The sequence below is a fragment of the Aspergillus welwitschiae genome (genome assembly GCF_003344945.1).
Source record: "Aspergillus welwitschiae strain CBS 139.54b unplaced genomic scaffold BDQ94scaffold_14, whole genome shotgun sequence".
In the NCBI taxonomy this organism is placed as follows: Eukaryota; Fungi; Ascomycota; class Eurotiomycetes; order Eurotiales; family Aspergillaceae; genus Aspergillus; species Aspergillus welwitschiae.
Window position 1 is genome coordinate 744,539 of NW_020798708.1, and position 26,800 is coordinate 771,338.

Here is a 26,800-nt window from a genome sequence, read left to right on the forward strand (position 1 = left end):
ACGCTGCATAGCACGGTCCTATCCTCCGCCCCGGCAGCCCGAGTCTCGCTGGAATTATCATTCACGTGGACTGTCAATCATCCGATTTGCGGAGACATGGTCCCTCTGCATTCGTTAAAAAATTTGGTTGATGGGTTGCTGTGCTGAAAAATGATTATTACCGCATTGATATTTGAGGTCACTGAGTCTTGAGCGGGGAAATGTGGCTCAGGTCTTCTATAAAGAACGGATAAGTGTTCGCGTACTCTTCGATGTTTCAAGCTGCAGTTTACACCCACAAGCATATGATGGTGGAGGTTTCTACGCGAACAAAGAAGTCGGCAAAAATTTAATCGCCAGTTACCCTGCCTGGCCAATCCAAGAGCTCGCATGCAACAATGAGCCAAATTCACTGCCACTTTCTCAATGAGTGGTCAGAGATCTCCACCGGACAGGGTTATGGCTGGACAGTTGCTCTGATTCACAATCTCCGAAGGATGGCTCGTCACACGAGACAGAGATATGTATTCCAGAAGGGTGCTCTGCATGATATGTACAATTATCTCCGATGCAGCGCCTAGACGGCGTTACATCCGGTTGCGGTTGGGCCAGGATCGTAGAAGTAGGAGAGCACAGCTTGTCCGACCCGGTTAAATAGTAAGTAGTCCAATTGTGTCGGGATAAGTTAGAGTCTTTAATGTAGATCCCCATCATTCACGAGTGCGTTGCAGCACGGGTAACCCGGATCAGGTTGATATGAAAACTCTCCTGGGAGGTACTGGATACGTGGTTATAGAAGCGGCAGGTTAAAACGCTATTCATGCAGTCGATGTTAGCATAAACCCATTGGAAAAAAGTGCTTTGATGGTAGCCGAACAAGCGATGGATCCTGGACGATGCCTGATGCCAAGCGGGAGTGACAGCTCAGGCTCCGCGAAGCCGATGGCCAGTCAATGGGTCTTCCCCGCGCGGCTTCCCCTCATTTCCTGCAAGTCTTTGGTCACATCACCCACAGCTACGACTACTATTATCTCGTCCTTTAATCCTATGGAGGTGAATTCCGGTCACCGGAGTCATCCTTCCTTGACGCCAAGTTTAGACTCGTGGAGAAATGACTTGTAGTGTTCCCGCCATCCCTTGCGCGACGGTGACCTCCCCGCAACGATCAATCTCTCTCCTGATTGAATCATGAATCAGGAGCTTTCCCCATATAGCTGTACGCGCCTGCACTCTTCAACCGATATCTGAATTCACTAACGTACTTGAATGAATGTGTTTGCAGATCGAAACGACAACCCGCCTTCCTGCTGTCCTTCCCCAGCCTGCCCTTCCTGTCACACCACCCATGTGGCCCAGACGCCCCTTTCCGCGACCTTTGCAGCATTGAAAGTGGAATGAAGGCTTCTGTGGAAATAGCTTCTATCATTAGAGCCGCCTTGCGTTAGCTGCCGAGGTCCATTATGGGTGTACCGCTGTTTCTGCGCTCGGCGCTGTTGCCATGCCGAGCAGTTCCTGGAGCCTATCCACGGGAATCACGCTCTATCGTTGAGACCACTTGTGAGTGTTTGCCAACCTGATCGATAATGGGTCCCAGAGCTTTCTAACCGCCATCACTTCAATAGTGGTGCAACTGCGATGCGTTGGAACGCCATTGTTAGCCACCCGATACAACTGCGTTGAACAGCTGCCGCTTTCAAGGTCGTCTCAGAAACGCAGAAGGTACGCTACCGCTGCATCCGCATCAACGCCCGTCCCCGTCGTACCTTATTCTGCCTTGACCGTTGGCGTGCCTCGTGAAACGTACCCGAACGAACGTCGTGTTGCCGTGACGCCTCAGAATGTCTCCCTGTTGCTCAAGAAAGGATTCTCGCGAGTGCTGGTTGAACGCGGTGCTGGAGAGGAAGCAAAGTTACACGATCAAGTGTACGAACAAGCTGGAGCAACACTAGTCGATCGGGATTCCATATGGTCTCAGAGCAACATCATCTTGAAGGTCCGCAGTCCTCAGCAGCAAGGTTCCATCGACGAAATCGGAGCACTTCGCCAGGGAAGCACGATCATTTCGTTCCTGTACCCGGCCCAAAGCAAGCCATTGGTCGAGAGACTTGCTTCGCGTGGCGTCACATCTTTTGCCATGGACATGATACCAAGAATATCTCGCGCACAAACATACGATGCTCTTAGGTATGCGCCACTCGTAATAGATAGCGCGCGATACTGACCACCTCGCGATAGCTCTATGGCTAATATTGCTGGGTATAAAGCTGTTTTGGAAGCATCCAATCACTTCGGCCGGTTTCTGACGGGCCAGGTTACTGCCGCTGGGTAAGTGAGTTCTTACACGTCTCATACAGATCTACTAACAATATGCCAATTAGAAAGGTTAGATTTTCTTTTTGACATGATTGGTTGTGTTACTGAAAAGCTCTAGATCCCCCCTAGCAAAGTTCTGGTTATTGGAGCTGGCGTGGCTGGTTTGAGCGCAATCGCATCCGTAGGTCTTATGTCACCGCATCGACACTGGAGGATATCGTTAACGTGCATCATCTAGGCTCGTCGCTTGGGAGCTATTGTTAGAGGCTTTGATACCCGTTCTGCTGCTCGTGAACAAGTTCAGTCCCTAGGTGCCGAGTTTATAGAGGTAGACATCCAAGAGGAGGGCTCAGGCCAGGGCGGATATGCCAAAGAGATGTCGAAGGAATTTATCGAAGCGGAGATGAAGCTTTTCATGGAACAATGTCGGGAAGTGGATATCATTATCACCACTGCTCTCATTCCTGGAAGGCCTGCACCTAAGCTCATAACGAAAGAGGTAGGCAAGAACCACAGCCCAAAATGCATCAAAAGCCACTCACCATTCTAGATGGTTGCTGCCATGAAACCCGGATCTGTCATCGTCGATCTTGCCGCGGAAGCAGGTGGGAACTGCGAAGCAACTGTTCCTGGCGGATTGTCTAAGTTTGAAGACGTGACGGTTATCGGTATGCTGCTTCCAAATACTCACAGATACAGGACTGATAGTTTTAGGATATACTGACTTACCATCACGCCTCCCCACCCAATCATCTACATTGTATTCGAACAACATTATCAAATTCCTCCTATCTATGTCTCCCCAAGAGAAATCCTTCGGCATTGATCTGATGGATGAAGTCGTTCGCGGTTCTATTGTTACACACGATGGAAAGATAATCCCGCCAGCCCCACGGCCAGTACCACCTCCTGCACCTAAGCAAGAGATCCCTACGCCTGCCAAAGAACAAGCAGAATTGGCACTATCGCCTTGGAAAAAAGCTACGCGTGATGTTGCGACCACTACTGCTGGCATGGGGACTGCTCTTGCTCTGGGAAAGGCTACAGGACCTGTTTTCATGAGCAACATGTTGACATTTGGTCTTGCTGGCCTGGTCGGCTATCGTGCAGTGTGGGGTGTTGCGCCGGCTCTTCATTCCCCCTTAATGAGCGTTACCAATGCGATTTCTGGTGAGTAGGTTATATATCAATTTACTGTTCAATCAATGCTGACTGTCAAAGGTATGGTCGGAATCGGCGGTTTCTTCATAATGGGCGGAGGCTACGTACCCAGCACGATACCCGAAGCCCTGGGTGCTACTTCAGTTCTACTAGCATTCATGAATGTATCAGGTGGATTTGTGATCACCAAACGCATGTTGGACATGTTCAAGCGTTAGTGTTGGTGCACATAATTTCAAAGGATATTCGCTCATACCATGTCCAGGTCCGACTGATCCGCCTGAATACCCTTGGCTTTATGCTATCCCAGCTGTGCTGTTTGGCGGGGGCTTCCTTGCTGCTGCCAGCACTGGAATGGCGGGGCTTGTACAAGCAGGTTATCTTGTCAGCAGTGTCCTCTGTATTGGTAAGTGTTTTCGTGCTGATAATTCCATTGCTAATGTTCGTAGCCTCGATCTCGGGTCTTGCTTCCCAGCAAACTGCTAGGCGTGGAAATATTCTTGGGAATACTTGGAGTCGCCGCTGGAATTATTGCTTCTCTGGCAGCTGTAGGGTTCTCGCCTGAAGTCTTAACCCAATTCGGCGCGGTGGCTGGCTTAGGCTCTGTCGCTGGTATGTAGACAAATCATTTGGTGGGCTCTCCTAACAGGCCAATAGGAGCACTGATAGGACGACGAATCACACCAACTGGACTCCCTCAGACTGTTGCTGCTCTCCATTCTGTGGTTGGGCTCGCGGCCGTCCTTACAAGCATAGGGAGTGTAGTGGCTGACATTTCTCACGTATCGACATTGCACATGGTGACGGCATATCTGGGTGTTCTAATTGGTACGTGTATCCTACGTGATTGGGACCTTCCTAACGAGAGTAGGCGGTGTTACCTTTACTGGCTCTATTGTGGCTTTCCTGAAGCTTGCAGGACGTATATCATCACGGCCTATGTTACTACCTGGTAGACACTTGATCAACACAAGTCTGCTTGGAAGTAATGTGGCCACGATGGGAGCCTTTGTCACCATGGCACCTGGATCCCCAGCAATTGCAGCGACATGCTTAGGCGCAAATACCCTGCTCAGTTTTTTGAAAGGCTATACTACGACCGCTGCCATTGGTGGAGCTGATATGCGTAAGTGCTCGACACTCCATGCCGTGCCTTGCTGACCAGCACAGCTGTGGTGATCACCGTTTTGAATGCATACTCTGGATTTGCTCTGGTTGCCGAAGGTTTTATGCTCAATAACCCCCTTCTCACCAGTGTAGGCTCTTTGATTGGAGTCAGCGGTTCAATTCTGTCCTACATCATGGTAGGTGTTCTTGATTCAAAGCTTGCTCGGAAAATTCTAATTACGTCAGTGCGTCGCTATGAACCGCTCCCTTACCAACGTCCTGTTCGGTGGCATTGCAGCTCCTCAACAAGCAAAGAAGATCGAAGGCGAGGTAGTCCAGGCAACTGTCGACGATACGGTGGAAGCATTGTCAAATGCAGAAAGCGTCATAATAGTACGTAGGAGCTCCGAAGTGATGGACATGGCTAACGGGTATAGGTCGTTGGATATGGCATGGCTGTGGCGAAGGCGCAGTATGCACTGGCCGAGATTGTGCGCATGCTGCGTGCCAAAGGTGTCACCGTGCGATTTGCCATTCATCCTGTTGCAGGCAGGATGCCGGGTCAATGCAACGTCCTTTTGGCAGAGGCATCTGTTCCTTATGACAGTAGGCACAACGCCCGAGCATCTTGACAAGGCTAATCAGATTAGTCGTTCTCGAAATGGATGAGATTAACGATGACTTTCCGGATACTGACGTAACCCTCGTCATCGGTGCAAATGACACGGTCAATCCAATCGCCCTGGAGCCTGACTCGCCGATCTCAGGTATGCCCGTGCTACATGCGTGGAAGAGCAAGGAGGTTGTTGTGATGAAGCGCAGCATGTCCAGCGGATACGGTGAGTTGTTTTGACACATGGTGGGTGAGCGAGTGCTAATTAAACAGCCGACGTCCCGAATCCGATGTTCTACATGCCTGGAACGAGGATGCTTTTTGGAGATGCCAAGACCTCTTGCGATGGTGAGCTACCCTGCTAATGTATGAGGACAAAGCTAACGTGTTGCAGCTATCACATCTGCCCTCGAAGCGCGTAAATAGTTGCTACTAGTTTCTTGGATTTATTCGTTCAAGTCGCACATTGGAGGAACGTTGGATAATTTGGTATGCTTCTAGTTATATTCGAGTCCATAATACATTCGATATGAGCAAATACAAGGCCAATTCTCAGGTATAAAGCTGCACATTGTCACGCATCCCCTTATTTTTAAGTAGGCCCAAAACAGTACTAAGACTTGTAAGGTCAGGCCAGCGTCCTTTCGAACCTCTCTGGATATTTACGGATGCCTTCCCTTTAGCTCCATTAATATCTAGAACACTTTCATAGACAAGGTCTTTCCCTATCGTTAGCTTTCTGTGGTCAATGAGCCAGCAACTGCTAAGATGTGCGACCTCGCATTCCCATACATAATAATCGCGGTAAACAGGGGAATGATAGACACCATTATATACTACGACCAGCCTGTGGGCGCTCTTAGTATACATTCTGGTCCCATTTATCCTTTTCTATTGAAGTCACGTTTCCATTTATGACCTCGGGTTGAAGCTGCTATAGAGGCATCGTGTAGATGCAATATTCCCACGCATCTGATAACTAAAACTTGCCAACGCCTCCATACCGAGCAAGAAACGGCATTCTTTGATAAATGCCCGCAAACCACGCAAAAGCCCACAGAAACATCTGTTGCGATGTCTTCTCGCCCCGCGGCCACCACGGCCGCCATGACCACGACCTTTCACTCCGAGACGTTGAAATCGTCGTGTACTTGCTTCCAGAATATAGTGTGTCAACAGGCGCAATTGCCAATTATTGTTATGTAAAGATTAAAAATTTAATGAAGGCAGAGTTCCACAGGAGACATCGAAGTTATATGACTTTTATGGTCCATCAACAAGTCTTGGAACAAGGAAGCTCAAAACAACCGAGTTCACTGTTTTAAGCTCTGGAGCCGGGGCAATTTGGCTGCCACTGCTGTACCTGTTGTTGTGGCTCCTGTTGCTATTGCTGCTGAAAGCTACCGCATTTTATGAGAGGTTCTTTATCCTCTAGTGTTTATTGTTGTTTTTCATTTGCAGTTCATTGATACAACCCCCTTTTTGACGGCTATCCGGCCAGTGTCTGCCATATCGTTAGCTGTGGACTTTTAGTCTATTTCAAAGGATATATCATGGCGCTACTGACGTGGCATTAATGAAAAAAGTACGAGGAGTATCAACGTGATTCATCCAAGCAACGAAGTCATATTTCGCTGTGAAAGATTGCATCATGTACATGGCTGGTTGGCTGCCTCTTGACCGAATATGACATTAGATCATACCAGGTGAGTGAAATGGAAGTAGAAACGAAAGAAGAAGGGAAAGAAGGGAAAGAAGGGGCTTTATATACCCCAGGCACCCAAGCGAGTGCATTAACTACTAGCCCAATCAGCGATGAATAATATCCCCATCCTCATTCATCTACACAACTTCACTTACATGTCAGTCGGTCAATCATTGAGCAATCACCATTGCATTCATTCCCACACGACCTCAAAGTATATTCACCCCCATCCTCCTCTCCACGGAGATAATCATACAGAGAGAGATACACAACTCATTTCCCAACTTGCCACATCGCTTAGCAGAGAATAATGACACAGCCAGCTGAAAGCCACGCAGCCAGCCAGCCAGCCCGCCCCCGAGTCAGTTCCCGCACAAACTCTCCGAGTCATGTCAAGCCATGTGAAACCCACCAAAGCATGAAGAGATATGAAGTCCCAATGCACACACTGATCGACAGACAGACACATCATGATTGGGACTTCGGCACCACAACTCTAATTCCGTGCATCATGGTTCGTACCATCAACCTAACCGATAGACGGATGGATGGATGGAACCACCGGAGCTGAACGTGGCTCGAGCGATCGAGCGAGCGGGTTAGCGTACCATTGAATCTTGCCATACCCAACAAACTATCTATCACGGTAGCTAACTAGACTAATGGATAGATAGTTAGTCAGATAGTTGGTACGTACTCATCAGGTTCTAAGCGATGTGCCGGTGCCCGTGCCAGAGGATCCACCTATAGAACTTCATTTGATTTTATCGTATACGTACTCACCCTGAAACTTGGATCGGGATGCACGGGTACGTAGTCTAAAATGAAATGCCGAAGAACTATCTACATGATTCCCGTGCCAATATAGGGCTCATATATCGGTAGATTACGTTTAATATACTACTGTATTGTTTGGTAGATCGCAATGTATGGATTTCCATCAATTATATTAGAATTATATTGGGGTCAGTGAATAGGGGTTCAGGGACAGGATTATTGTTCAATTTGTCTGTCCAAGGTCATATTGATACCTTCAAATCATGCAAGAGAGGCGTAGTAGACCTTCGTAGTGTAGGTGAATAGTAGGTATACGAGCAGCAGCACTAGGCAACTACAATCCCATTGGCGATGTTTGGTACGTAGATCGCAACCGAGATGAAGTGGATCGGGGAACGAGTCAGATCTCATCGTATATTTTTCCCGTGTCCAGATCGGACCCAAACTTTGGGCCGGCCAGCTAGCTGGGTTGGTTCCTGTGGATGAGGGCGGTAGGGGCCGTAGATGCCTCGATGGATTGCTGATGGAAGGGTCATGGAAGATTCGGTGATTGACAGGACGGGTGCTTAAGCACTGTTTCATCGTGATGATTTCGAGTCAGTTTACTGTCTATGCCTACGTACGCGGGAGGAAAGATGGATAGAGATGGATGGTATGTATGTTCAACATTTTCTGAATGGGCCCGCTCCGGGAAGACCACTGTTTGTTCCTTGCTATAGTACAGGAAAAAATCAAACACTAGAGTAATATAGTAGCAGGAATGTAGCATCCAGTGCGAGTAAACAAGAACCAATTCAAATCAAGTAGCCGCCTGATCCAGTTTCCTAAACCCTTAATCCCGCTAACCGAACGCCATCATAGCCGATTTGCCCCAAATCGGTAGTTAAAGAGATGAATATGAAACACTAGTTCCAACAAAATGACAAACAAAATTAAGCATTAAGACTTTTGAATGGTGGACTTTCTCCGCCCTCGTAACATGAACCCCATGAAACTCTTGGGGGTTGTTGGGAGCGGTTCGGTTGTTGTGCTCTCGAGCTTGGGCTGTTTGCTGCGCCGAAAACTCTTCTTCCGCCGCGCCGTCTTGGCAACTTCGGGCTCGGTGGTCTCCCGTGGTTCCAGGCTGTGCACGCTCTCCACTTCCGATCGCAGACTGCTGGCCGAGTACACACTCGATGCGGTTGAGCTCTTCATGATTGAGTTGCGCAATGGCGGCCGCTGTGCGATGTTGCCGGGGACGCTGGATACACTGTACGATGAACCCGAGCGGTGTCGGTTGAATGTAGGGGAGGAGTAGTATGGTGCTGGACTGGATGTGCGTGATGGTGGCTGGCTCATGTCCGAACTGGCGATCGAGTGGGACATAGAGGTGGACCGAGCGTGGAACTCATCGCTAGGATATGCAGGGGTTCGTCTGGTGCTCGGGAACAGAGAGTAACCACCACCAGCACCACCAACACTTTGCATAGATGGCGGACGGCGGAGGAGACCCGCTTTGGGACCGCGGTTCGATGCACTGTCGGCGGACGTCTGTGGTCGATTCCATGTCATAGCACGCGAGCGCATGGCCATCGCCTGGGCTGTTTCAGGAACGTCCGCAAGAGCTCGCGGCATTGTGAAGGGGTCCGTATCGGCCCGTTTGGGCGCTTGTTTCGCATATTTGCCGTGCAGCTGCAAGCTGCCGCGCTTCATGTGCGCCAGGTAATCGGGCCGCTTGTCGCTCAACAAGGGCTGGGATTTGGTTCCCTGGTTCAAGGAGTAGATTCCTTGGCCGGATGGAAAGCGATCGGGTACATCTGCAGAAACCGCAGAAACTGCCGACATGGGTTCAGGTTCTTCGACCACTGATCCGTCGGTGACGGGACTAATTAGGATTAGATTAGGTTTGGCGCAGGGTTCCACGAATTTGACCTGCTCTGCTACGAGCACGTCTGTCTCTTCATCCGACTCGCTTAGAGCCGGAGACGGAGATCGTGACTGTTGCGACAGGGGAGACGCGGGAGGTTGGTAGACTGTTGGCTGAAGGAAGATGGGAGATTGCAAAGGAGAGGTAGCACTAGGGGAGGGCAGCTCAATTATCACGTCGTCTTCGTCGTCAAAGATGTACGAATCTGGTACAAACGTCGTTCCACTGCTTCGTTTCACCGTATCCATGGATACGGGTCGACTTCGTTTGCCGGATGGATAGGCTGACAGGAGGCGGGCAAATGACGACTTGTCCACTGGCGACTCTGGGGAATTCACATTGGAAAGCTCATCTGCACTGGTATCCGAGTCGAAGGGACCAGCAGTCTTGATAGGCGAAAAGGCATGGTCATGGGCCCCATATTCTGATTCTGACGTCTCCTCTTCTTCGGATTCGTAGCGTCGAGGAAGCAACTGTTCATTGAGATAATCCAAATCAAGAGGTGCTGTTGTAGGATACATGTTGGATAATTGACAAGAGATGGAGTGAATTTGGAAGGAAGGAAAAAGGATGATTTAAAGAAGAAAAGGAAAGAAAAAAAAAAGAAAGATGAAAAAAAGGAATTAATTTAGAAAAAGGGGGACCCTCTGTACGCCCCAGAGGCCGATAATGAAAGATTATATGGTCGGGGATATGGATGAGGTGAGGTGAGAGGGATGGTAGCAATGCAATGCAGTTAGTGTTGTCAAGGGCCACCCATGCAACACCAGCAACGAGGAAAGGAGGAGTGGAAAGAACGTGAGATGGCGAGAGATGGAGAGAGATGAAGCGTAACAGAAATAGATGAAGAAGAAAAAAAGCCGCCAGGGGAAGCCAGCAAGAGCCGACAAGGAGGCAAACGGATATCAAATATACCGGACAGGGACCAGACAGGGTATATTGACCACACGGGATGGCATGCTCGAAACGGAGTGGATCCGACCCTGGAGGTTTGTCTTGAACGAAGCCACCGAAATGCCATTCGATCACACAACCTCCGGAGTGGACGGACCATGAGCAGATCCACCGCGACAGAGAGGAGGCAGACTACCTACGTACTTACTAACTCGATACTAAAACAAAAATGGGAAGGAAAATAGTTAGGGAATTTGCAGGGAATGGGAAGAAGCAAATGTGCATGACACGTGCGCCACCACCAAACTTAGGCGCTTTACACTTAGTAGTAGTCCATGTACCCTACTCCTGTGCCTCGCCCATCCCGGATATACGTGTTGGTGACCCCCTAAGAATCCAGGACGAGCCGCGTTGAAGCTTCACGGGAATGAGGGGAGTGCGTGCTTACGTCCTCTCTTCATCCTTACCTGACTCTCCTGCAGCAGCGAAAAGTGGTCCGTTGCCTCAGGATGCTCGGGATCAAGGACGTGGTCAACCCTTGCATGCGCGGTTCTTGACTAAAACCCTGACCAGGAGCAGCAATGATAGTCGGGCTCGGTCATAAGTAGCTGACTACTGTGTACGGAGGAGACGGAGAAGGTTAAACTAACAGAAAAAGAAAACAACGAAAAAAAAAAAAGTTATCCAAGATTTTCGGGACTCGTTTGCCGGGGTGGAAAAGATCCTGGAGAGGAGTCAAGCGCCACGGGACCCGATAATGGATGGGGAAAAGGGCAAACGAATTAGACATGTCCACGGGCGCAGTCGGGAGGCCAAAGGTCAGTGCTTGACTTTTCTCTGCCAGTTTAAACTAAACTCTTCATCTCCAAATGGATGGGCCGTGGCGTGCAGATGGCGGCCACATCTAGATTGCTTCCACTCCCGCCAAGAGTCCAGCAATCCGTAGTCAATTGGGGCCATGTGGGTGCAATTCTTCATCATTCCTGTATTTTCCCCTGTCCTCTCTAACCATTAGATAGATCCTTCGTGTTATTATCTTAAGTCATCTTGTCTTTGTTGCTTTGTGATGGCACGCTGTTACTTTCTCGGCGTTAGCATCTTAGTCACAGCTTTAGTTGGGGGAGAGCAAAGTGGTCGAGCGTTGTGGGATCCACTGCAGAATTCGCAGGCAGTGGAGGATCCCCTTTTTAGCGGTGGTTGCTAATTATTGGGAAAGTCCCCCAGAGAAATGACACGGCGCATTGATCCCATCTTTTTGATAGACCGAGTCTAAAGTAAGTAGCATTCACTCACTAACTTACTATCTATCCCTCAACCTCGATCTCGATCGCAGTCATTCCCATTTTTCCAGCAATTGCGGTACTACACCAACACCCAACACAGCACCCGTTATCAGCAACATCAACATAAGCGTCATCATCCCAATCTGATACATTTCCTGCCCCTGGTTCCTGGCATTGGATGAACTCCGGGAACCGTTTCCCAACTCCCAAGCAACGCCGTTGCTCCAGCCCAGTGGAGCATGTCTAATTCAAACACACCAGACCCCTCGAGCAATGGGAGAGGGCAGAAAAGAGGGAACTATCTTCCCGTCCGGTGTTCGTAACTTTTTCTTTTTTCTTCTGTTTACATGCGTTCCCACCCCCTTTCTTCCTCTTCCCACTCATGCCCACTTTTTCAGTGGGTGGTCCGGTTCATGCCGTGATGGGGTCATCCAATTGCCCGACCGTCGAATGGGAGAATTTTCGCTCTTTCTTTTGTACACACACTCTCTCTTTCTCGCATGGACTGCTAGATACCCGCAGCAATAAACGCGGACCTCCCTGCAGACGGGATGCATCCAAGGGAGATTCTGCATCCACCTACTGAGTCGAGGTGGTGGTAGTAATGGTAGTATAATAAGGCAGTGAGATCACCGGGTAACACAACAAATTAGACAGATCTCCACAACTACAACATAGTAAGAGGAAGCCGCCAACAATCGAGTAAATAAACAAAAGTGATCATATTTACCTACACTACTCAACGATAGGTTGAGGAAAGTCCATCAATCAATTCATCAGTGCACCGTCGATGATCCCCGCCGAGGCGGTTGGAAAATCATCGGGCGTCATCGGTAGATTAACGATACCCCGAAATAGACATGATTGTCGGATCATCACCGCAGTTAGTCTCCGTCTCTACACGTACTTTCACTCTGCGTAGTCAATTGCTCTCTTAGTGGGAGACGGGAGCAGAGGGGAAAAAAAGCCAACGGCCGAACCTCCTCCGGACTTATGCAGGAACGCAACCAACGGTGGTTGCAGTGTGAAACAGCCGAGCGGCATGGGAGAGGGGGCCAAGGGATGGGCTGCTCAACTGCTAACTGTTAAGCTAATTGCATGGGCGGATACGGATTTCGGCACGGTGGGAGACTCCGTTCTTTCCAAAAGGATTATTCCTGAAGGAATATCTGTCCTTCCTAGTTTGTGTATCTGTGTGGTGTGTAGATTATAGGAGCTAGCTCGCTCTCTCCATCATCGCAACGGGCGCATGTGGCTGGGAGCAATGCACTGTTGCAGACAAGACATACATACACACACATACAGAACTTGCCGGGCATAGACGGAGTAAGGACACTACGGAAATCCTCTTATCGACTCGACTACTACTCCATGAGGTGAAGTTCAGTATATTTTTAGCATTTCTTAAGCATACTATTGTTTCTCCTTACTTCGTCTCAAGTGGTCTTCGCTGATTTATTTTGTCCCAGCCAAGCGACCACAGCGCAAAATAACCTCACCAGAAGGTCTATTGTTGCTGGACTTAGCGCAAGATTGAGTTGATAATCATCACTGCCACCTACGCCAATGCTCATTTGACTTTCCAACCCCATGATATATCTCCAGACTTACCCAACCCGCATGTCAGTGCACATCACCAGACGTATCATCTGCATGACCCCAACCACCCAGTCTCGGTGATTTGACTCGAGTCTGACGTGGATGTGAAGTTTATGGCGGCCCTCCTTTCTCTGGACTCTAATTCTGGGGATGCGATATCACGCCCCTGAATGATACGCCGTACCCATTGGCTTCAACCTGCTGCCTTAAACTCTAGGAAACCGGTTTCCAGTCCTCACGTATACATTCATCACATCGCATGGACGGACCACTATAACCAAGTGAGAAACCTTCGTATCGCACAAACTCGTTCGAATAAAGTTACGTCGACGGACCTGGTCATGAAACCCCCACCCACACACAAACACATACACACACCCACAGTTCCCCAAACAAGGTTACCGGCAAAGATGCCCTACCAGTTCTCGCATAAAACCCGGCTTCTCAATATATTGATTTTCTGTGTGCAGATAAGAAACTCTCCTGTTGTGGTATATTCGGTGTTCCTGAACCCTCGGGTGTCTCAATGGCCAATTAGCGCTTTAATGGGCGTTTCAGGTTAGCTATATATGGGTGCGCGCCAACGCTCGACGATGAAACTTCGGACAATAACCTTCTTGCATGGTGTGTCCACTACTATTTTCCTATTAGACTAGGTTTGTGTGACAGTTGGTGGTACCTAGTAAAAGTGGAGGGGTAAATTGAAGGGTGGCTGCACTGTTGGGGATTATCCTGCCTGTGTGATGTGACGAGTCGGGTTTTTGCTTATCTTTTAGGCAAAAGAGGGACAGAACATCACTCAGGGGAGAGTTACATTTCTAGTTCACTGCGTGAAAGATTAGCACGGAGAACCTGCCGGGACAGGGGGACATACCGTGCTGCTGTCATCACACATCACCTACCTACAATAGTCCTCCGCACACTACTATCCACAGAGTACAATATCCACAGAAAAGCCCGAGAAACAACGAAAAAGATAGAGGAAGACTTTGGATAAACCCACCAACATGGCTAACATCACACCCCACAAGTGGAGTTACCTCCAACGGCGCACTTCACCAATCTAGGTAGCTAGATGGTCCTTATGTTATACTAAATGATACTAAACGAACATTTTTAGAAACAGCCACCACCACTATCACCACTGTCACACCCACATAGTATCCTAGCACAATACCTAGATAGAAAAGGGTAGCAACTATTGAACGCCCAGTCCCATCTTAGTGCTACATTACCCCTCCCTCCCCTTCCAGTTCCACCTGAACTAAGCAAACTATCGACTCTAATCCCTGTTTTTCCTTCACTCTTTAGTGCGGTTACCATTACCGGATTGATGCATGGCCGTTACTTACTACCTTAGTGGGTGCCGCTATGAGTTAGCGGAGTCGAGTTAGGTAAGTGAATGTCAACTAAAGTGAGGTGGAGGTGGAGTTTCGTCCGAGAAGAAGGGGGAGGTGACATACCATACCGTGCCATGTTTTGCCTTGGCGTGATATGATATGACATGACAGGTGGTGTGTGGGTAAGGGTAAGTGGGTGGGGATTCACTCTCCTCTTCTCCTCCTTCTCCTTCACTTTACCGAGCTAGGGGAGGGTGTAGTGGGATGTGGGAGGTGAGAGGTGAAGAATGACGGCATGTGCTGGACGTGTAGGTAGCCTAGTCATCTATCTCTCTATCTACTCAACAAGGGAGAGAGGGATGGAGGTGTCAAGTGCGGATAGGTATCAAGGAGGGGGTGTCTTGTCTAGGTCTTGGCACATTCTACGCGGTTGACTGAATGACTGATTACCTCCACAGCGTAACATTCTTGCCTTTGGGCTTATCTATCTATCCATCCCTGGAGTTGATCGATCGTGTGACGGTTATGCTTATTGTTAAGTTTGAATCAAGGTAGGTAGATTGAGTATGTAGGTGGTGGTGATGGTATGGAGGGATAAGGGAGTCATCCTGCATACCTGAGATCTTTGATCGTGAGTATAGTCTGTTTTAGTGTGGCATTCTGCAGGGAAGGTTATGTCTTGTCTATGGAGGGAATGTTTGATCGTGATTAGATAGTCACACGTGACAGATGTTCTGGTTTATCGTGGTTGAAACAATTGGTGATGTCAGTGTCTAAGATGGAGAGGGGTTGGGGGAAAAGTTACTACTATCCCTCGGGTGTGAAGCTGATTTGTAGGGATTTCCGCTGGCTGCTAATCTGCTTCAGACATCATTAACTTGGCTACTTGATTACTTATCTACTTGTTGAATCTACCAATGGATTAAATCGCTTCAATGACTGGCATTGCTTATTGTAGAATATTTCAATGCAAGATCAAGCCCCTCGTAACCATCTCAGCACTCACATATTGTCCCAAGTTAGTTACTAAGATAGACAGTGGAACTTAGTGTGTAGTCAATAGCGGCAGCATCAGTGGTGGCAGTACGCCTGTAGTCGTCCAGTCTAGGTAGTTGTCAGGCTTCTGTGAAAGTTACTCGTGATTTTAATAAGTAGTAGTGATTTCAGCTGGGACGGACTTCTCAATCATGCCATGGTATTGAAACAACACGGGCATCACGTACACTGACTGAGACAAACAACAAATAGACGAGTTCCTGATTTGGTGCGCTCGATGTATGGCTTGACAACGGTACGGTATGATGTGTTAGTAGGGGCAGGTGAGAACTTTCTGCTAATGGATAAGGATGGTCTCCAGAGCAGATGAGAGTTGTTCCAAGCTGTTGATAACGACTTCATAGTCGTCGACAAGAAGCGGAGGGGCTGTAATCTGATTCTCCAGATATCCGCGGTCCCTTGGACGCTGCGTGATGTGGGGCATGATCCAGCGGCGCAAGGCCGTGAGAATCGAAATGTTAGGATCGGGGTGGCTGGCCTGGTTGATGCTGTTGTCAGGTTTATTTTTGTTATCCAGCAGTACTGATTGATAATTTTGAAGAAATAGGTCCATTGCCTCGTAGCTGTTGGCCCACTCGGCTACGGCAATTTCAAAGGGGTAGTATACAAAAGACGTCGCCGGGGGGTCGATGAATTCGAATGCTGGTGCGAGCCTGTTTCTCCAGTAGTAGACGAGGTCATCAAATAGTCCATCTCGTGGGGGGCGGGATGAACCGCCTCTCTCGTGAGGAGGGGAGCATGGCCAATTTTGCTCCTCTGGGTAGTCAGAATCTCTGATGTCCTCGTAGCCATATTGAAAGAGTTGACGATCTGAAGCTGTAAGAATGGGGCCCTCTGGGCCACTTTTCGGGGTTAGTCGGAGACCACCGTTGAGGACTGGGGGGTCTACTAAAATCAGAACTGCTGCTGTTAGCTGGTGTGCGTAGACGAGATAGTAGACAGACAATGCAAAGTAGACATACCGAGCCAACCACCACCTTTAAGGTCAATTACAGAGAGAGAGCAATGGTGCTGAATGAGGGCATCGAATGCGTTGTCCTGAGCCAAAGGTAAGAGCAGGACTTTTCTATAAACATTCAATTGCCTCACATACTCTTCAGATCCAACATGCCCCTGTAAACCCTCTAACGTAATGGCCCGAGGGTAGTGCCATGTAACGAATGTCTGCGGTGTATCCCCAACTTTAAGCATCGATTCCTCGGAGCAATCTTTATTCCCAATATGAGCTTCAAAGAACGAGGGATCAATTCTCAACGCCCAACCCAAGATTTCCACGATACCACGCGAGATATTCTCAACAAGAACGATACGACCATATAGCGAACATTCCTCTGTAATCACTATATCCTCGGAGACAACTTCGCGCAAGCTCTGATGGTCAAGTGTGCGATAGACAGGTGGAGAATTCAGTTGAGTAAACTCCAACACACCCAGTCGACTAACATGCTGGTCTGACTGAGGATTGTTGAGGAAGTCACAAAGAGAGTTCAGTCTTGATGGGTTTCGTTGGTTTTGGTGGATCACGAATGAGCTGTATGGGTGCATTGTTCCGAGTTTGTTGACGAAGAAGATAGAAAGAAATGGTTTCAGTTGAGCCGTGAAGATGGCGTGAGATAGCGTAGTATACTTCGTGGTGTGCTTCCACTAGACTGGGGGATGGTAAAATAGTATTTATACATCTGAGACAAGCTACACTCATTAGGCAATGTCTGAATTCGCGCATCTTCCAACTTTGTTTCGAATATCTGGTATTCTTTGGTGTTTGGTAGCAAAATCACGGCATTCTCCTAGATGACAACATTCAATTGGTTAATTAGGAAGATAGTATCAATTTCAATTTACTATGACCATACATATTTCTCTCTGACTTTCGGCAAATGCGCAAGGTCCCATCCAACAGAAATAGCTCATGACTACACTCAGGATATTTCCTAAGAAAAAGCACGTGTCAGATCTGATTGATATTACCGGGGCTAATAATATCAATAACAAATACTCTAGAGGACCGGAAACTAGAAGTTGCTACGCTTTTCTCCGAAGAAGATATTTATAGACAGGCTGATATCATTAATTATACCCGTACATTTCCATTAATAACATAGGAACCATCGCCGATATTCCAGAGATATCCCCGACCCCTGCATTTGCATTGTGGTATAGGGAAACCTTCAGGAGAAAACCTATGGAGAAAACCTATACCGAGGCCATCCTGCACATTGCATCCCTCCATCGTCCGGCGACTCTGTGAAGGGACTAGATAGGGACGATCCCAGGCGCGACGTCGAGTCGCGCTTCTCGGTGATAGGATGGCTGTTTACAGACCGAGAGCCTCAAGCTAAAGTGACAAGTCGAGTTAGATGGGGTATCACAAACCGAAGCTATGTTAAAGAAGGGATACTAACGAGGGAGTCAAGAGCGTTCAGGATCTCTCCAATGAGACCGGTGCTCTCGGGAGGGTAGTAGGATCTCTTGCTGGAGCTGCCGCAGTCGGCAGACTCGAGGTTCTTGGCAGAGTTAACCAAGTTCTGGGCGGCCTGGTACTTGGCGGAGCTGGTGTCAGTGGCCTTTGCGAGGCGCTGCTCGTAGCCGGAGAGCTGCGAGTTGACGTCGCTGCAGCTCAGGGTGCCGGAAGCGGCGGGGACAGCCAGAGCCGAGGAGGCGAAGAGGGAGAGGAGGGAAACAGAGATGATGGAGAAACGCATGGTGTCGGTTGTAGTGGTAAAGATTAGTTATTAAAACTAAAGTAGAAGTGTTGATTGTAGAGGATTGGAGAGATAATGCGATTGTGATGCTGGATGGAATACAGACAGAAGGGCAGGAATCGAGGGCCCTTTTATGCTATTCCCAGAGCCCTTGAAATCATCTTCAGGATACTTCGGATCATTGAGCTCCTCTCAGCCGAGCGTGAAGATCATCGATGGAGCGCAATAACGAGGTCAGTGCTCTGGCCTGCTCACGTTGATCCTCAACAGAATCATCACCAAAGCCATATCGGACTCTGGCATCAATGCAGGAATGGAGCCATACAGCTCAGCATTCCTTAGCCATTGTGAAAAAGAAAATAGCAACTGAGCAGGCTAAATCCTAGACTAATGCGCCTAGATCTCATAGTCCAAGCCATTGATATCGTCTATTGGGCGATCCCACACAGACCATGTAAATAGGTAGACCAGCTCGTGGCAGCAAGACAGCGTACTCATCAACCAGTGGGGGTATTAGGCAGATGCGAAAGGACGCTGTCTCCTTAGTTGCATGAACCATTGGATCTGCCCAGGATCCACGGCTCCAGCCGACTGCAAGATCGAGGGATTCACGGGAGCAATCGGCACGAGAAGTCGAGGTGGCAGTGATAAGCTTTCAGCCCATTGGAGCCACTCCCGGGTCTGATTTAGAGCTTAGATTATAGCGCCTATACATAGTAGCAATAGTCAGTTACACCATTATTTGCCTTTCTGTTCAAGACCGGATTAGCAATTGACCGGTAAGCGATCGTTAACTATCTACAACTGAGCTTGGATATTTCCGCTTAGCAGAATGCTCTAGAAGACCGAAAACCGTATGCATATTGCACCTCACTGTTAGCAGGAAGCTGAGAGGGAAGTGGAGAAATACCATCGAGAGCTGTGATAGTTGACATGACGATCTCGGCTCGGAGTAACTCGAGGGTCGATCCCGCCACTCCAGCAACTCCGATCCCCTAGCGAGCATCGCGACTCTGCGCCTGTCATGCTGTCATCCCCATAAGCGACCTCAATTGTTCGTCCATCGACCGAATCTCAAAAACAGGGAGTCCGTTGACCGCCGGTTGCCCCCGGAAATATCATTGACTAATGTGATTATTAGATGGGCAAGTGGCACATCAACCCAATGTTCTGCAGACTATCAGGATACTTAATTGAAATACCGCCTGCGAAGACGTTTCTCGTGTTTGCCGTTTAACAGTCGTCCATAGCCTGCCGTTGAACTATGGCCTTTAGCGATTTCAATTTCTCCTGTTACCCTCCTCCGTCTTTGACGGTCAGAATCATTTATACATCCATGCCCAAGGTTGTGGTAGACACCATGCGTTTTGATTATTAGCATTGAAGAAATAAAAGATCCGCAATCAATTATGTACAGGTAAATATCAATTAAACAGGCACATAACCATGATTACATTTACGTTGACCTCACCATCTATAATGCCGCACTAGGAAAGATACTGCGCGTCGGAAAGGTCAACATCCAGCAGCGGCGCATAGACGACTGCCCGAAGAAGTAGAAAAGCATCTAGAATACAGCCTGAAAACAGCCAGTGCAGGGTCTCTTGCCTGACGTATCCCCAGGAATAACTTCACCCACTCCAATACGCCCTCGCTGGGATTAGCTTGGCGCCTTCCCTGCAAAGCAGCGGTGCCACATGCATAAGCTGGTCGCAAAGCAAGGCGACCAGGGTCGTCAGGGTCATTCATTAAATAAATATAAAGTTTTGGGGGTGTCGGGTGTGAAACATCAAGGGTAGAATCCAAGGGCATTGTGTGATTGGGGCTCCGTCGCTAAGCCGTGAGTTTGCCAACATAGGCATAGAGGCGTGAGAATAAGAAATAAGTGGGTTTGAAACATCGTTCGCAAGGGCAGGCTCCAAGCGAGCAAAGCACCGAGAGATGCGCTATCGTGCTTCTCTGATGACTTAAGCCTTGCGGGAGCGGGTAACCGGGCCATTGGCACGGCCGGTCGACACAGCAGCTCCGTTGGACTTGGCGTTGCCCTTGGCGTCAGCGTTCGGCGAAGAGACCTCGAACTTGGCCATGTCAATAACAGCCTGCTTGCCAGTGTTGCGGCGGGGACGGCCGGCCTTGGCAGCCTTCTTGTAGGTAGCGACGTAGAAGGAGATGAAGAGGAAGAGGTAAGAGCTGATGACAGCCATGCCGGAGAAAGCGGCAAACTCCTCGCCGGCGCACTTGCCCATGTTGGGAGCCCAGGGGAAGTAAGTAGAGGAGAAGTAGGTGTAAGAAGCGAAGTAGATGAAGCCTGTCACCTGGTTAGTTGAAGCGATGCGGAGCTGGAAATGGTTACTAACCGAGATCGATGACGAACTGAATGATCTGGAGACGGGTGATCCACTCCTTCCACCAGATACGGATACCGCGGGCACTCTGGAAGTAGTACCAGTACATGACGACGTGCACCAGGAGGTTGATATCAATGACAACCCACTGAACCGCAGTCAAGCCAATAAGCTGGGTATAGCAGAGAAGCGCGGTGGCACCGTGGTGGTAGGTATGAAGGAAGGTAAGAGGCTTCTTCTTGAGGAACAGGAAGACGGTGTCGATGAGTTCGAGGTACTTGGTCAGGTAGTTGAGCTATTCGCGATATCGTTAGCATACCGGATCCGATCGTAGCGAAACTTGTCCCGCGCCGTGAGTACTCACATAGTACAGAACGATAAGAGGCCGCGTCCATCCACCGTCGTGGTCACAGATAGCATAGAAGATACCATGTCTCCAGACAGTAGGGAGAAGCTGCTCAATGAAGAGAGCCAAGAGAGTGCCGCTGATCAGGGTGAGGTAAAGGTTGTGGATCATGAAAAGCGTGTTGAGCTTGAAGGCAGGTCTGTTCTTCATGAACTCACGGCCACCAAAGATGATGACATAGTAGGCAACGAGCGCAATGGCGGTTTCCTTGAAAGTAGACATGGGCGTCACGCCTTCTTCAAAGCGAAATTCGCTGGCAGGATAGCCCACCACCAGCTCGAAGGCCTTGTCGAAGATAGGCCATAGGTGAATACCAAACGGCCGGTCAATTGACGGCAAAGGCAGACTTTGCAGGACATCCATGGTGAACGGAAATCAAGGTATCAAGACCGAACAGTGTATGCGACAGTGCAGTCGAAGAGTAACAACTCCGGAAGATGACAGCGGAACGCTCCCTTTTTCGCTTTCTCAACTGGTCGCAAGAATGCGGACCGAAACAGCCGAAGAGACTGGGGAAGAAAGGGAAAGAAGAAGAAAAGCCGACGAGAAGGAGAACAAAAAGGAAGGAAAGAAGAGAACAAGCGAGATTGAGGAGGGGGCAGAGGAAGGAGAAGAGGAGAGAAGAAGCAAAAGAAGCAGAAGGAAAGGTGGAGAGGGTGGAATAAGAGCTGGCCTGCCTTGCAATGGAAGGAGGATCAATCCGCGTGTCTTTTTTTTGGGCTTCCCGGCGCGCCCGCAGGGTCCGAATGCGGACTAGTGCAGCCTCGGCCAGCGGTTGAAAAGGGGCATTTTGCTCTAGGGCCCGGCGATCATGTGCCTTCCGGTCTCCGGGTCTCCCAGGCACCGAATTTTATGTCCGCCACTGCAGTCCTTGGGTTAATTGCTTCCAGAGTACGGTCTGTTAATCTTATCCTCAAGCTTAAACTCTCCTGCACATCAATGGAGTTTCTCAGGCACGTTGAGAGGGGGTGTGCCCCAGATGTGCGGTTTCAAATTAGATTGGGATGTATCGATTTGGCCACTAATAGTCGGCAGTTCACTGGTTCCGTCAAACATGTTCGACCTTATGGGGACTAATCACAGACCACCTCACTTCCTTCACATGCTTGGTCTGCCTCTCGCTTAGACACATACATTCATCAGCCTCAGTACAGACATAACCGAACAACTTGGATAGAAAGCAGTATTCCGTGCTCTGATAGTCTATTGCGGGGATGGTGAATTATTTCGTCTCAATTCTGAGCTTTGACGGGCGCAAGCTTCAATGGTAAATTGAAACAGTAAATTCAGGGTCTTCAGGGCACTTGCCACAACCTTCTGAAACCCGATCGATCCAGATTTCCGATGTATGTAATGTGCATGGTTTTAGATCTCTGCTACAAGGATATTTAGATTCAAGGTAAAACTGGTCTGACGCATTCCATTGGTTTTCGAGAAGCCCCGTCAACAAACCGCGACGTTGTACTACTCCGAACTCCGGGTCCTCAGACCAAATATATATAACGGAGACAGATGGGTTCGATTGGTACCATACAGGAGCATCAGTAGCAGTAGCAGCATCAAGGCTGGTAAATTACATTGGAGAAATAGGATAGATTCAAAATTGAGGTTGGAAGGAGATATAAGGATCGCCACATGGGGTGTAAACTCAAAAGTTCAGTTGGAGTCCCGGGACGCGGACCACCAGGAGAACCTTCATTTCAAGCTCGAGTCCCTGAATATGATACTGTGACCTCGTTTGATTGCTAACTACTACTACAAATCACCAGTTTGGTGGTGATTAGTCATGTTTGTCCAAGTCAACTCCGAGGCATGAACGGACCAACCAATCAGACCCGGCAATCGGGGCACATCGACATCCGCCAATCATCAACGGCATATAAAAATCCGGATGGGGGAGAGACCTGAGGCAGCGAATGACAGCATGCCAATTTCTGCCTGAGGTATCCGCGAACTCGGGCGCGAACGGGAACGCCGCAAGCCGCAAAAGAGAAGCGGGCGATTATCAATGACGGGCTGACCAGACTGCTGGCCTGAGGCAGCAACAACCTCACACCACCCGCAAAATCCTAGCGTAGCCGGCAGAACCTCTGACTTCGAACTTCGTCAACACCTCGCCCGTCCTGATCTCCCCTCACCCACGTCCATTCGTCCACCTCCACAACCCACCCTCCTCTCGCCATGTCGCCCATCTCCGTCTTCCGCATCGCGACCCGCGCCGTCCGCCCTTCCGGCTTCATCAGAGCGGCTCAATTGCCCCGTCCCCGGGTGCAGGCCCCCGTTGCTCTGGCTATCGCCCGTCCCAGCTTCAGCACCTCCGCTAAGCGCTTCGGCGGTCACCACGAGGACGAGACATACGAGGAGTTCTCTGCCAGGTATGCAACTACCTCCCATGAAGCCATTGGGTTCCGACGCTCCCTGCGTTGCACGATTCCCAATCACAGGGATTCCCACTACCAGTTCCCCGAGACAATTCACACATCTTTCTTGATAATACCACACCAACCCGCGAGTTCCGCCCATATAACTAACCCCATCTGCCGGTAGATTCGAGAAGGAATTCGACGGTGTTCAGGATGTCTTCGAGCTCCAGGTAAGCTAATCTGCCCATATTGCACGATTCCAATCCGTCCCTATCAATTCCCTTCCCCATAATCAGCAAAGCTGCCATTGGCAGATAAAACCGGACCGTCCGCAGCCCCTTGGCGCCATATCAGACACCTTTGCTGACAAGTTACTGTTCTCCCTACCAGCGTAATCTCAACAACTGCTTCGCCTACGATCTCGTTCCCTCCGTTGAGGTCCTCACCGCTGCTCTGAAGGCTGCTCGTCGCGTCAACGACTACCCCACCGCTGTCCGGATCTTCGAGGGTGCGCTTCCTCCTCCCCCATACATTCCTGTTCCCTCTCCATGACAGTTGAACTTACGATCTTTTTTCTTTCTCTACAAATAGGTGTCAAGGCCAAGGTCGAGACCCAGGAGCAGTACAAGCAATACCTTGAGGCCCTTGAGGGTCTCCGCCAGGAGCTGGGTGTTGCTCTCCGTGAGGAGCTCTACCCCGAGGAGGCGTAAACGGCTCGTCCCGACATGTATCTCGTCATGTTTCTTTTGCTCCTTCCCCCGTCAATTGTGATAGGAAAGCTGTATACATACTCTAGAGTGCAGTTGGAATCGATTGAAGTCGCTGATGTATTCGGTGGGCCGTCTCTGATTAACGCCATCTGCTTCCGACTTCCTGACTGTCCGGGGGTTGAATGGAGGTGCACGCGTGCTTTTCTATACCAGTGCTACTATAAATTTTGTGAGCATTTATCTGTACTCTGTATTATTGGTGATAGTGCGGAAAATAAGAGGGTGTCATTTTCTTTTCCATTCCATCAATATTTCGCCTCGAGATAGGCTCAATCGAGATGCTGGAGGGGTTGAACCGCATGGGACAGTCTGGAGCAGTATGAAGACAATAGCGCTCCGACTAATGTTGAGGACAGAAAAGGCAGGATGTTACGCTTGATTATGGGAACTGGGGCAGCCTCTATACTGGTGTATTCAGAAATCTTTTATTGCGTCAATAGCGTGAAGCAGTGTGAGAATCATGAAATATATAGATACAGCCAAGGCCCGCTCCAGCGATCCTCATCAAGGTAGCATAACACAACGAAGACTATAGATAGTAGGAACAGCAAGAAAGGAAGAATATAGGAAGAAGAAACCAAGCCGTCAAACGCCGCCGAAATTCTGATATTGGTTTTTGAATGACTCGTGTCATGAAGATGTATGTAATAGGAGAATGAAATGAGGCCGTGGTTGACACATGTATTGAGGTCTGCACAGGCAACCTGCAACACTGGACGACACGAGATCTCTATTACCGGGTGGATCCCCCAGGTTCCGAGGCCGAGATCATAACGCCTATGCGCCAGGGGAACGATACCTGTTCGTTGCACCTGTTGCAGAACGGTTTCAAAGGCTGCGTAGAATAACCGCGCCGCTATATTATGCACATATAATTCGAATAAAATGCAGCATTGTGTGAACAGCACGTTTAGTGCGTACCGACATGGTGGAAGTAGCTTGGCCGGCAATCCTCCTTAGCCAGCCAAGATTCACCAGCATACATCTTGCCGGGCGTGCAGCCGGAGCACTTCGGCGAGTTGGGGCAGTTGTAGTAGGGGATGTGGTTGTAACCGATATCGCGGAACCTGACAAAAAAGAAGTGGTTAGTAAGATAGTCATCGAAGGAGCCAGGGCAGTTAAACGTACCAATGAACCTTGGCTGCGTCCGCGAAGAGACCAACACCAATCGAGTGTACAGGAGCATCGCCCCATCTCTCGTAGAAGAAACCACCAGACCGATCCAGATGGTCGAAGTAAGCAGAATACTGCTCGCCCCTGAAGAACTCCATATCTCCGATTTCGAAGTTGGACCAGAAATGGCAGGTAGAATAACCATTTCCTCCCTCGGTGTGCTCCGGGCGAAGTTGGTCATCTGTGAGCCAGTTCATCATATTGTTGTCCGAAACATAGGAGGGATTTGCGGCAAGGAACTTCTTGGTCTCGGGCCAAAGAGATGGGATACTCTCCGGAGCGTCGAAAAGATTGATGGTGAAACCGTATGTGATATTGTAGTCGGCCATGTAACGGAAAATGTCGTAGTCCACGTCACAGAAGAACTTGACCTTGGGCTCGACTCGCCAGTAGTAACGGTATTTGGCGAGAGCGGGGTGCTTGTAGAACAGGCCACTATTCCAGCGGCACATCTGGTGGTAGGAGACCTTGTCACTATATTGGATATTCTTCTCCTTCAGGATCTGCGCCGACTCCTTGAAGAGATCCCAATTAATCCACTCGGGGACATCCCAGTGCTCCTTGGGAACCAGCTCTGCAGAAAAACGTTAGAAATCAAAGTCAGTCCGGGTTGAGTTCGTGTCTAATTACCGTAGTAGCATTTCGCCTTGGTTTCCGCCTGTGTGCGCTTCTTGAATTCCTCAGTGAACGGCACATCGTTGAAGAAGATCCAGGGGTAGTTGAACTTGCTGTTCCAGGTGCGCTCGAGATCACGCATAGAGGGAATCAGCTCGTTCAGCTCCTCGTTACGGACGAGAGAGATCAGTGCCGCGTTGGCCCGAGGGGAGTCGGTGCTGTCGGGAGAATAATCGCCATCTGTCGCACGCCATAAGTGGCCTGTGGGTTCCCCAGTTGCTGTGAAAAGGAGAAAGTAATTTAGCAGAGGTAATAAAAAGGATGCGAAAGAGGGCAAGAGAATGACGTTGGGGTAGCGTACGCTCTTTGAGAGGGTCTGAAGTTATGCCCTCATACGGCTGTGTTGCGTATGGCCCCTTACTAATGGAGATGGGCGTTTTGTTCATCTGGAAGATCAGGAAGAGGATGAGGATGATGCACGAGGCACCGAGCATGCGAATGGGCCTTGCGACAGCCATCTTGCCTGTCAGCGAACCCCGGAGGACGAGATGGCAGGAAAAGGAGCGACAGGAGAGCTGGCGAGACCGATGAGGGAGACTTGGAGTCTACTTGGCTGGGCCGAGTTGAGTTGCTATCGCCGCCGCCGCGACTCTGCATTCTTTGCCGCCTTCCCCCATCGGGCCTAGCGTGACC

At 49.4% G+C, this 26,800-nt stretch overlaps 8 protein-coding genes across 8 annotated transcripts; 3 read left to right on the forward strand and 5 right to left on the reverse strand.

The window, feature by feature from the left end:
• Positions 1-1,439: 1,439 nt before the first annotated feature.
• BDQ94DRAFT_178482 (putative nicotinamide nucleotide transhydrogenase) lies at positions 1,440-5,729 on the forward strand (the record flags this gene model as incomplete). Its single annotated transcript, XM_026773139.1, has 19 exons — positions 1,440-1,536; positions 1,602-2,163; positions 2,215-2,304; positions 2,422-2,473; positions 2,531-2,791; positions 2,843-2,960; positions 3,007-3,462; positions 3,514-3,666; positions 3,719-3,859; positions 3,903-3,941; positions 4,000-4,065; positions 4,111-4,281; positions 4,325-4,579; positions 4,624-4,757; positions 4,807-4,953; positions 4,998-5,166; positions 5,211-5,399; positions 5,447-5,521; positions 5,568-5,729. 19 exons carry the CDS (start codon positions 1,440-1,442, stop codon positions 5,597-5,599), a joined length of 3,207 nt encoding a protein of 1,068 aa, XP_026627016.1. The 3' UTR covers positions 5,600-5,729.
• Positions 5,730-8,302: 2,573 nt separating this feature from the next.
• Positions 8,303-10,411, reverse strand: BDQ94DRAFT_143068 (uncharacterized protein). Its single transcript, XM_026766151.1, has one exon. The coding sequence runs from the start codon at positions 10,080-10,082 to the stop codon at positions 8,595-8,597; it is 1,488 nt and encodes a 495-aa protein (XP_026627017.1). The 5' UTR covers positions 10,083-10,411; the 3' UTR covers positions 8,303-8,594.
• Positions 10,412-16,010: 5,599 nt separating this feature from the next.
• Positions 16,011-17,278, reverse strand: BDQ94DRAFT_170047 (uncharacterized protein; the record flags this gene model as incomplete). The annotated part of the gene is made up of 2 exons (XM_026771398.1): positions 16,011-16,633; positions 16,696-17,278. 2 exons carry the CDS (start codon positions 17,276-17,278, stop codon positions 16,011-16,013), a joined length of 1,206 nt encoding a protein of 401 aa, XP_026627018.1.
• A 508-nt stretch (positions 17,279-17,786) lies between these two features.
• BDQ94DRAFT_143070 (uncharacterized protein) lies at positions 17,787-18,510 on the reverse strand. Its single transcript, XM_026766152.1, has 2 exons — positions 18,136-18,510; positions 17,787-18,068 (listed from the first exon to the last, which is right to left on the reverse strand). The coding sequence occupies exons 1-2, from the start codon at positions 18,433-18,435 to the stop codon at positions 18,048-18,050; spliced, it is 321 nt and encodes a 106-aa protein (XP_026627019.1). The 5' UTR covers positions 18,436-18,510; the 3' UTR covers positions 17,787-18,047.
• Positions 18,511-20,109: 1,599 nt separating this feature from the next.
• Positions 20,110-21,857, reverse strand: BDQ94DRAFT_28477 (elongation of very long chain fatty acids protein). The gene is made up of 3 exons (XM_026775407.1): positions 21,145-21,857; positions 20,793-21,075; positions 20,110-20,743 (listed from the first exon to the last, which is right to left on the reverse strand). Exons 1-3 carry the CDS (start codon positions 21,547-21,549, stop codon positions 20,403-20,405), a joined length of 1,029 nt encoding a protein of 342 aa, XP_026627020.1. The 5' UTR covers positions 21,550-21,857; the 3' UTR covers positions 20,110-20,402.
• Positions 21,858-21,968: 111 nt separating this feature from the next.
• On the forward strand, positions 21,969-22,611 carry BDQ94DRAFT_143072 (uncharacterized protein). Its single transcript, XM_026766153.1, has one exon. It carries the CDS (start codon positions 22,039-22,041, stop codon positions 22,261-22,263), a length of 225 nt encoding a protein of 74 aa, XP_026627021.1. The 5' UTR covers positions 21,969-22,038; the 3' UTR covers positions 22,264-22,611.
• A 756-nt stretch (positions 22,612-23,367) lies between these two features.
• BDQ94DRAFT_170050 (cytochrome c oxidase subunit VI) lies at positions 23,368-24,259 on the forward strand (the record flags this gene model as incomplete). Its single annotated transcript, XM_026771399.1, has 4 exons — positions 23,368-23,561; positions 23,734-23,779; positions 23,940-24,057; positions 24,141-24,259. 4 exons carry the CDS (start codon positions 23,368-23,370, stop codon positions 24,257-24,259), a joined length of 477 nt encoding a protein of 158 aa, XP_026627022.1.
• Positions 24,260-24,766: 507 nt separating this feature from the next.
• BDQ94DRAFT_28502 (glycosyltransferase family 15 protein) lies at positions 24,767-26,706 on the reverse strand. The gene is made up of 4 exons (XM_026775408.1): positions 26,469-26,706; positions 26,123-26,386; positions 25,448-26,066; positions 24,767-25,386 (listed from the first exon to the last, which is right to left on the reverse strand). The coding sequence occupies exons 1-4, from the start codon at positions 26,623-26,625 to the stop codon at positions 25,230-25,232; spliced, it is 1,197 nt and encodes a 398-aa protein (XP_026627023.1). The 5' UTR covers positions 26,626-26,706; the 3' UTR covers positions 24,767-25,229.
• Positions 26,707-26,800: the final 94 nt, after the last annotated feature.

What these genes read in the sequence shown, in the direction of transcription:
- BDQ94DRAFT_143068 (XM_026766151.1), bottom strand. Translation starts at nt 10,082, where the DNA reads ATGTATCCTACAACAGCACCTCTTGATTTGGATTATCTCAATGAACAG.
- BDQ94DRAFT_143070 (XM_026766152.1), bottom strand. Translation starts at nt 18,435, where the DNA reads ATGCGTTTCTCCATCATCTCTGTTTCCCTCCTCTCCCTCTTCGCCTCC. An exon ending in TGAACGCTCTTGACTCCCTC is followed by an intron (nt 18,069 to 18,135) that starts GTTAGTATCCCT and finishes TTGTCACTTTAG; the next exon opens with CTTGAGGCTCTCGGTCTGTA.
- BDQ94DRAFT_28477 (XM_026775407.1), bottom strand. Translation starts at nt 21,549, where the DNA reads ATGGATGTCCTGCAAAGTCTGCCTTTGCCGTCAATTGACCGGCCGTTT. An exon ending in CTCTTATCGTTCTGTACTAT is followed by an intron (nt 21,076 to 21,144) that starts GTGAGTACTCAC and finishes TATCGCGAATAG; the next exon opens with CTCAACTACCTGACCAAGTA. An exon ending in TCAGTTCGTCATCGATCTCG is followed by an intron (nt 20,744 to 20,792) that starts GTTAGTAACCAT and finishes ACCAGGTGACAG; the next exon opens with GCTTCATCTACTTCGCTTCT.
- BDQ94DRAFT_143072 (XM_026766153.1), top strand. Translation starts at nt 22,039, where the DNA reads ATGTCCGCCACTGCAGTCCTTGGGTTAATTGCTTCCAGAGTACGGTCT.
- BDQ94DRAFT_28502 (XM_026775408.1), bottom strand. Translation starts at nt 26,625, where the DNA reads ATGGCTGTCGCAAGGCCCATTCGCATGCTCGGTGCCTCGTGCATCATC. An exon ending in TTCAGACCCTCTCAAAGAGC is followed by an intron (nt 26,387 to 26,468) that starts GTACGCTACCCC and finishes TCCTTTTCACAG; the next exon opens with CAACTGGGGAACCCACAGGC. An exon ending in GACGCAGCCAAGGTTCATTG is followed by an intron (nt 25,387 to 25,447) that starts GTACGTTTAACT and finishes CTTTTTTGTCAG; the next exon opens with GTTCCGCGATATCGGTTACA.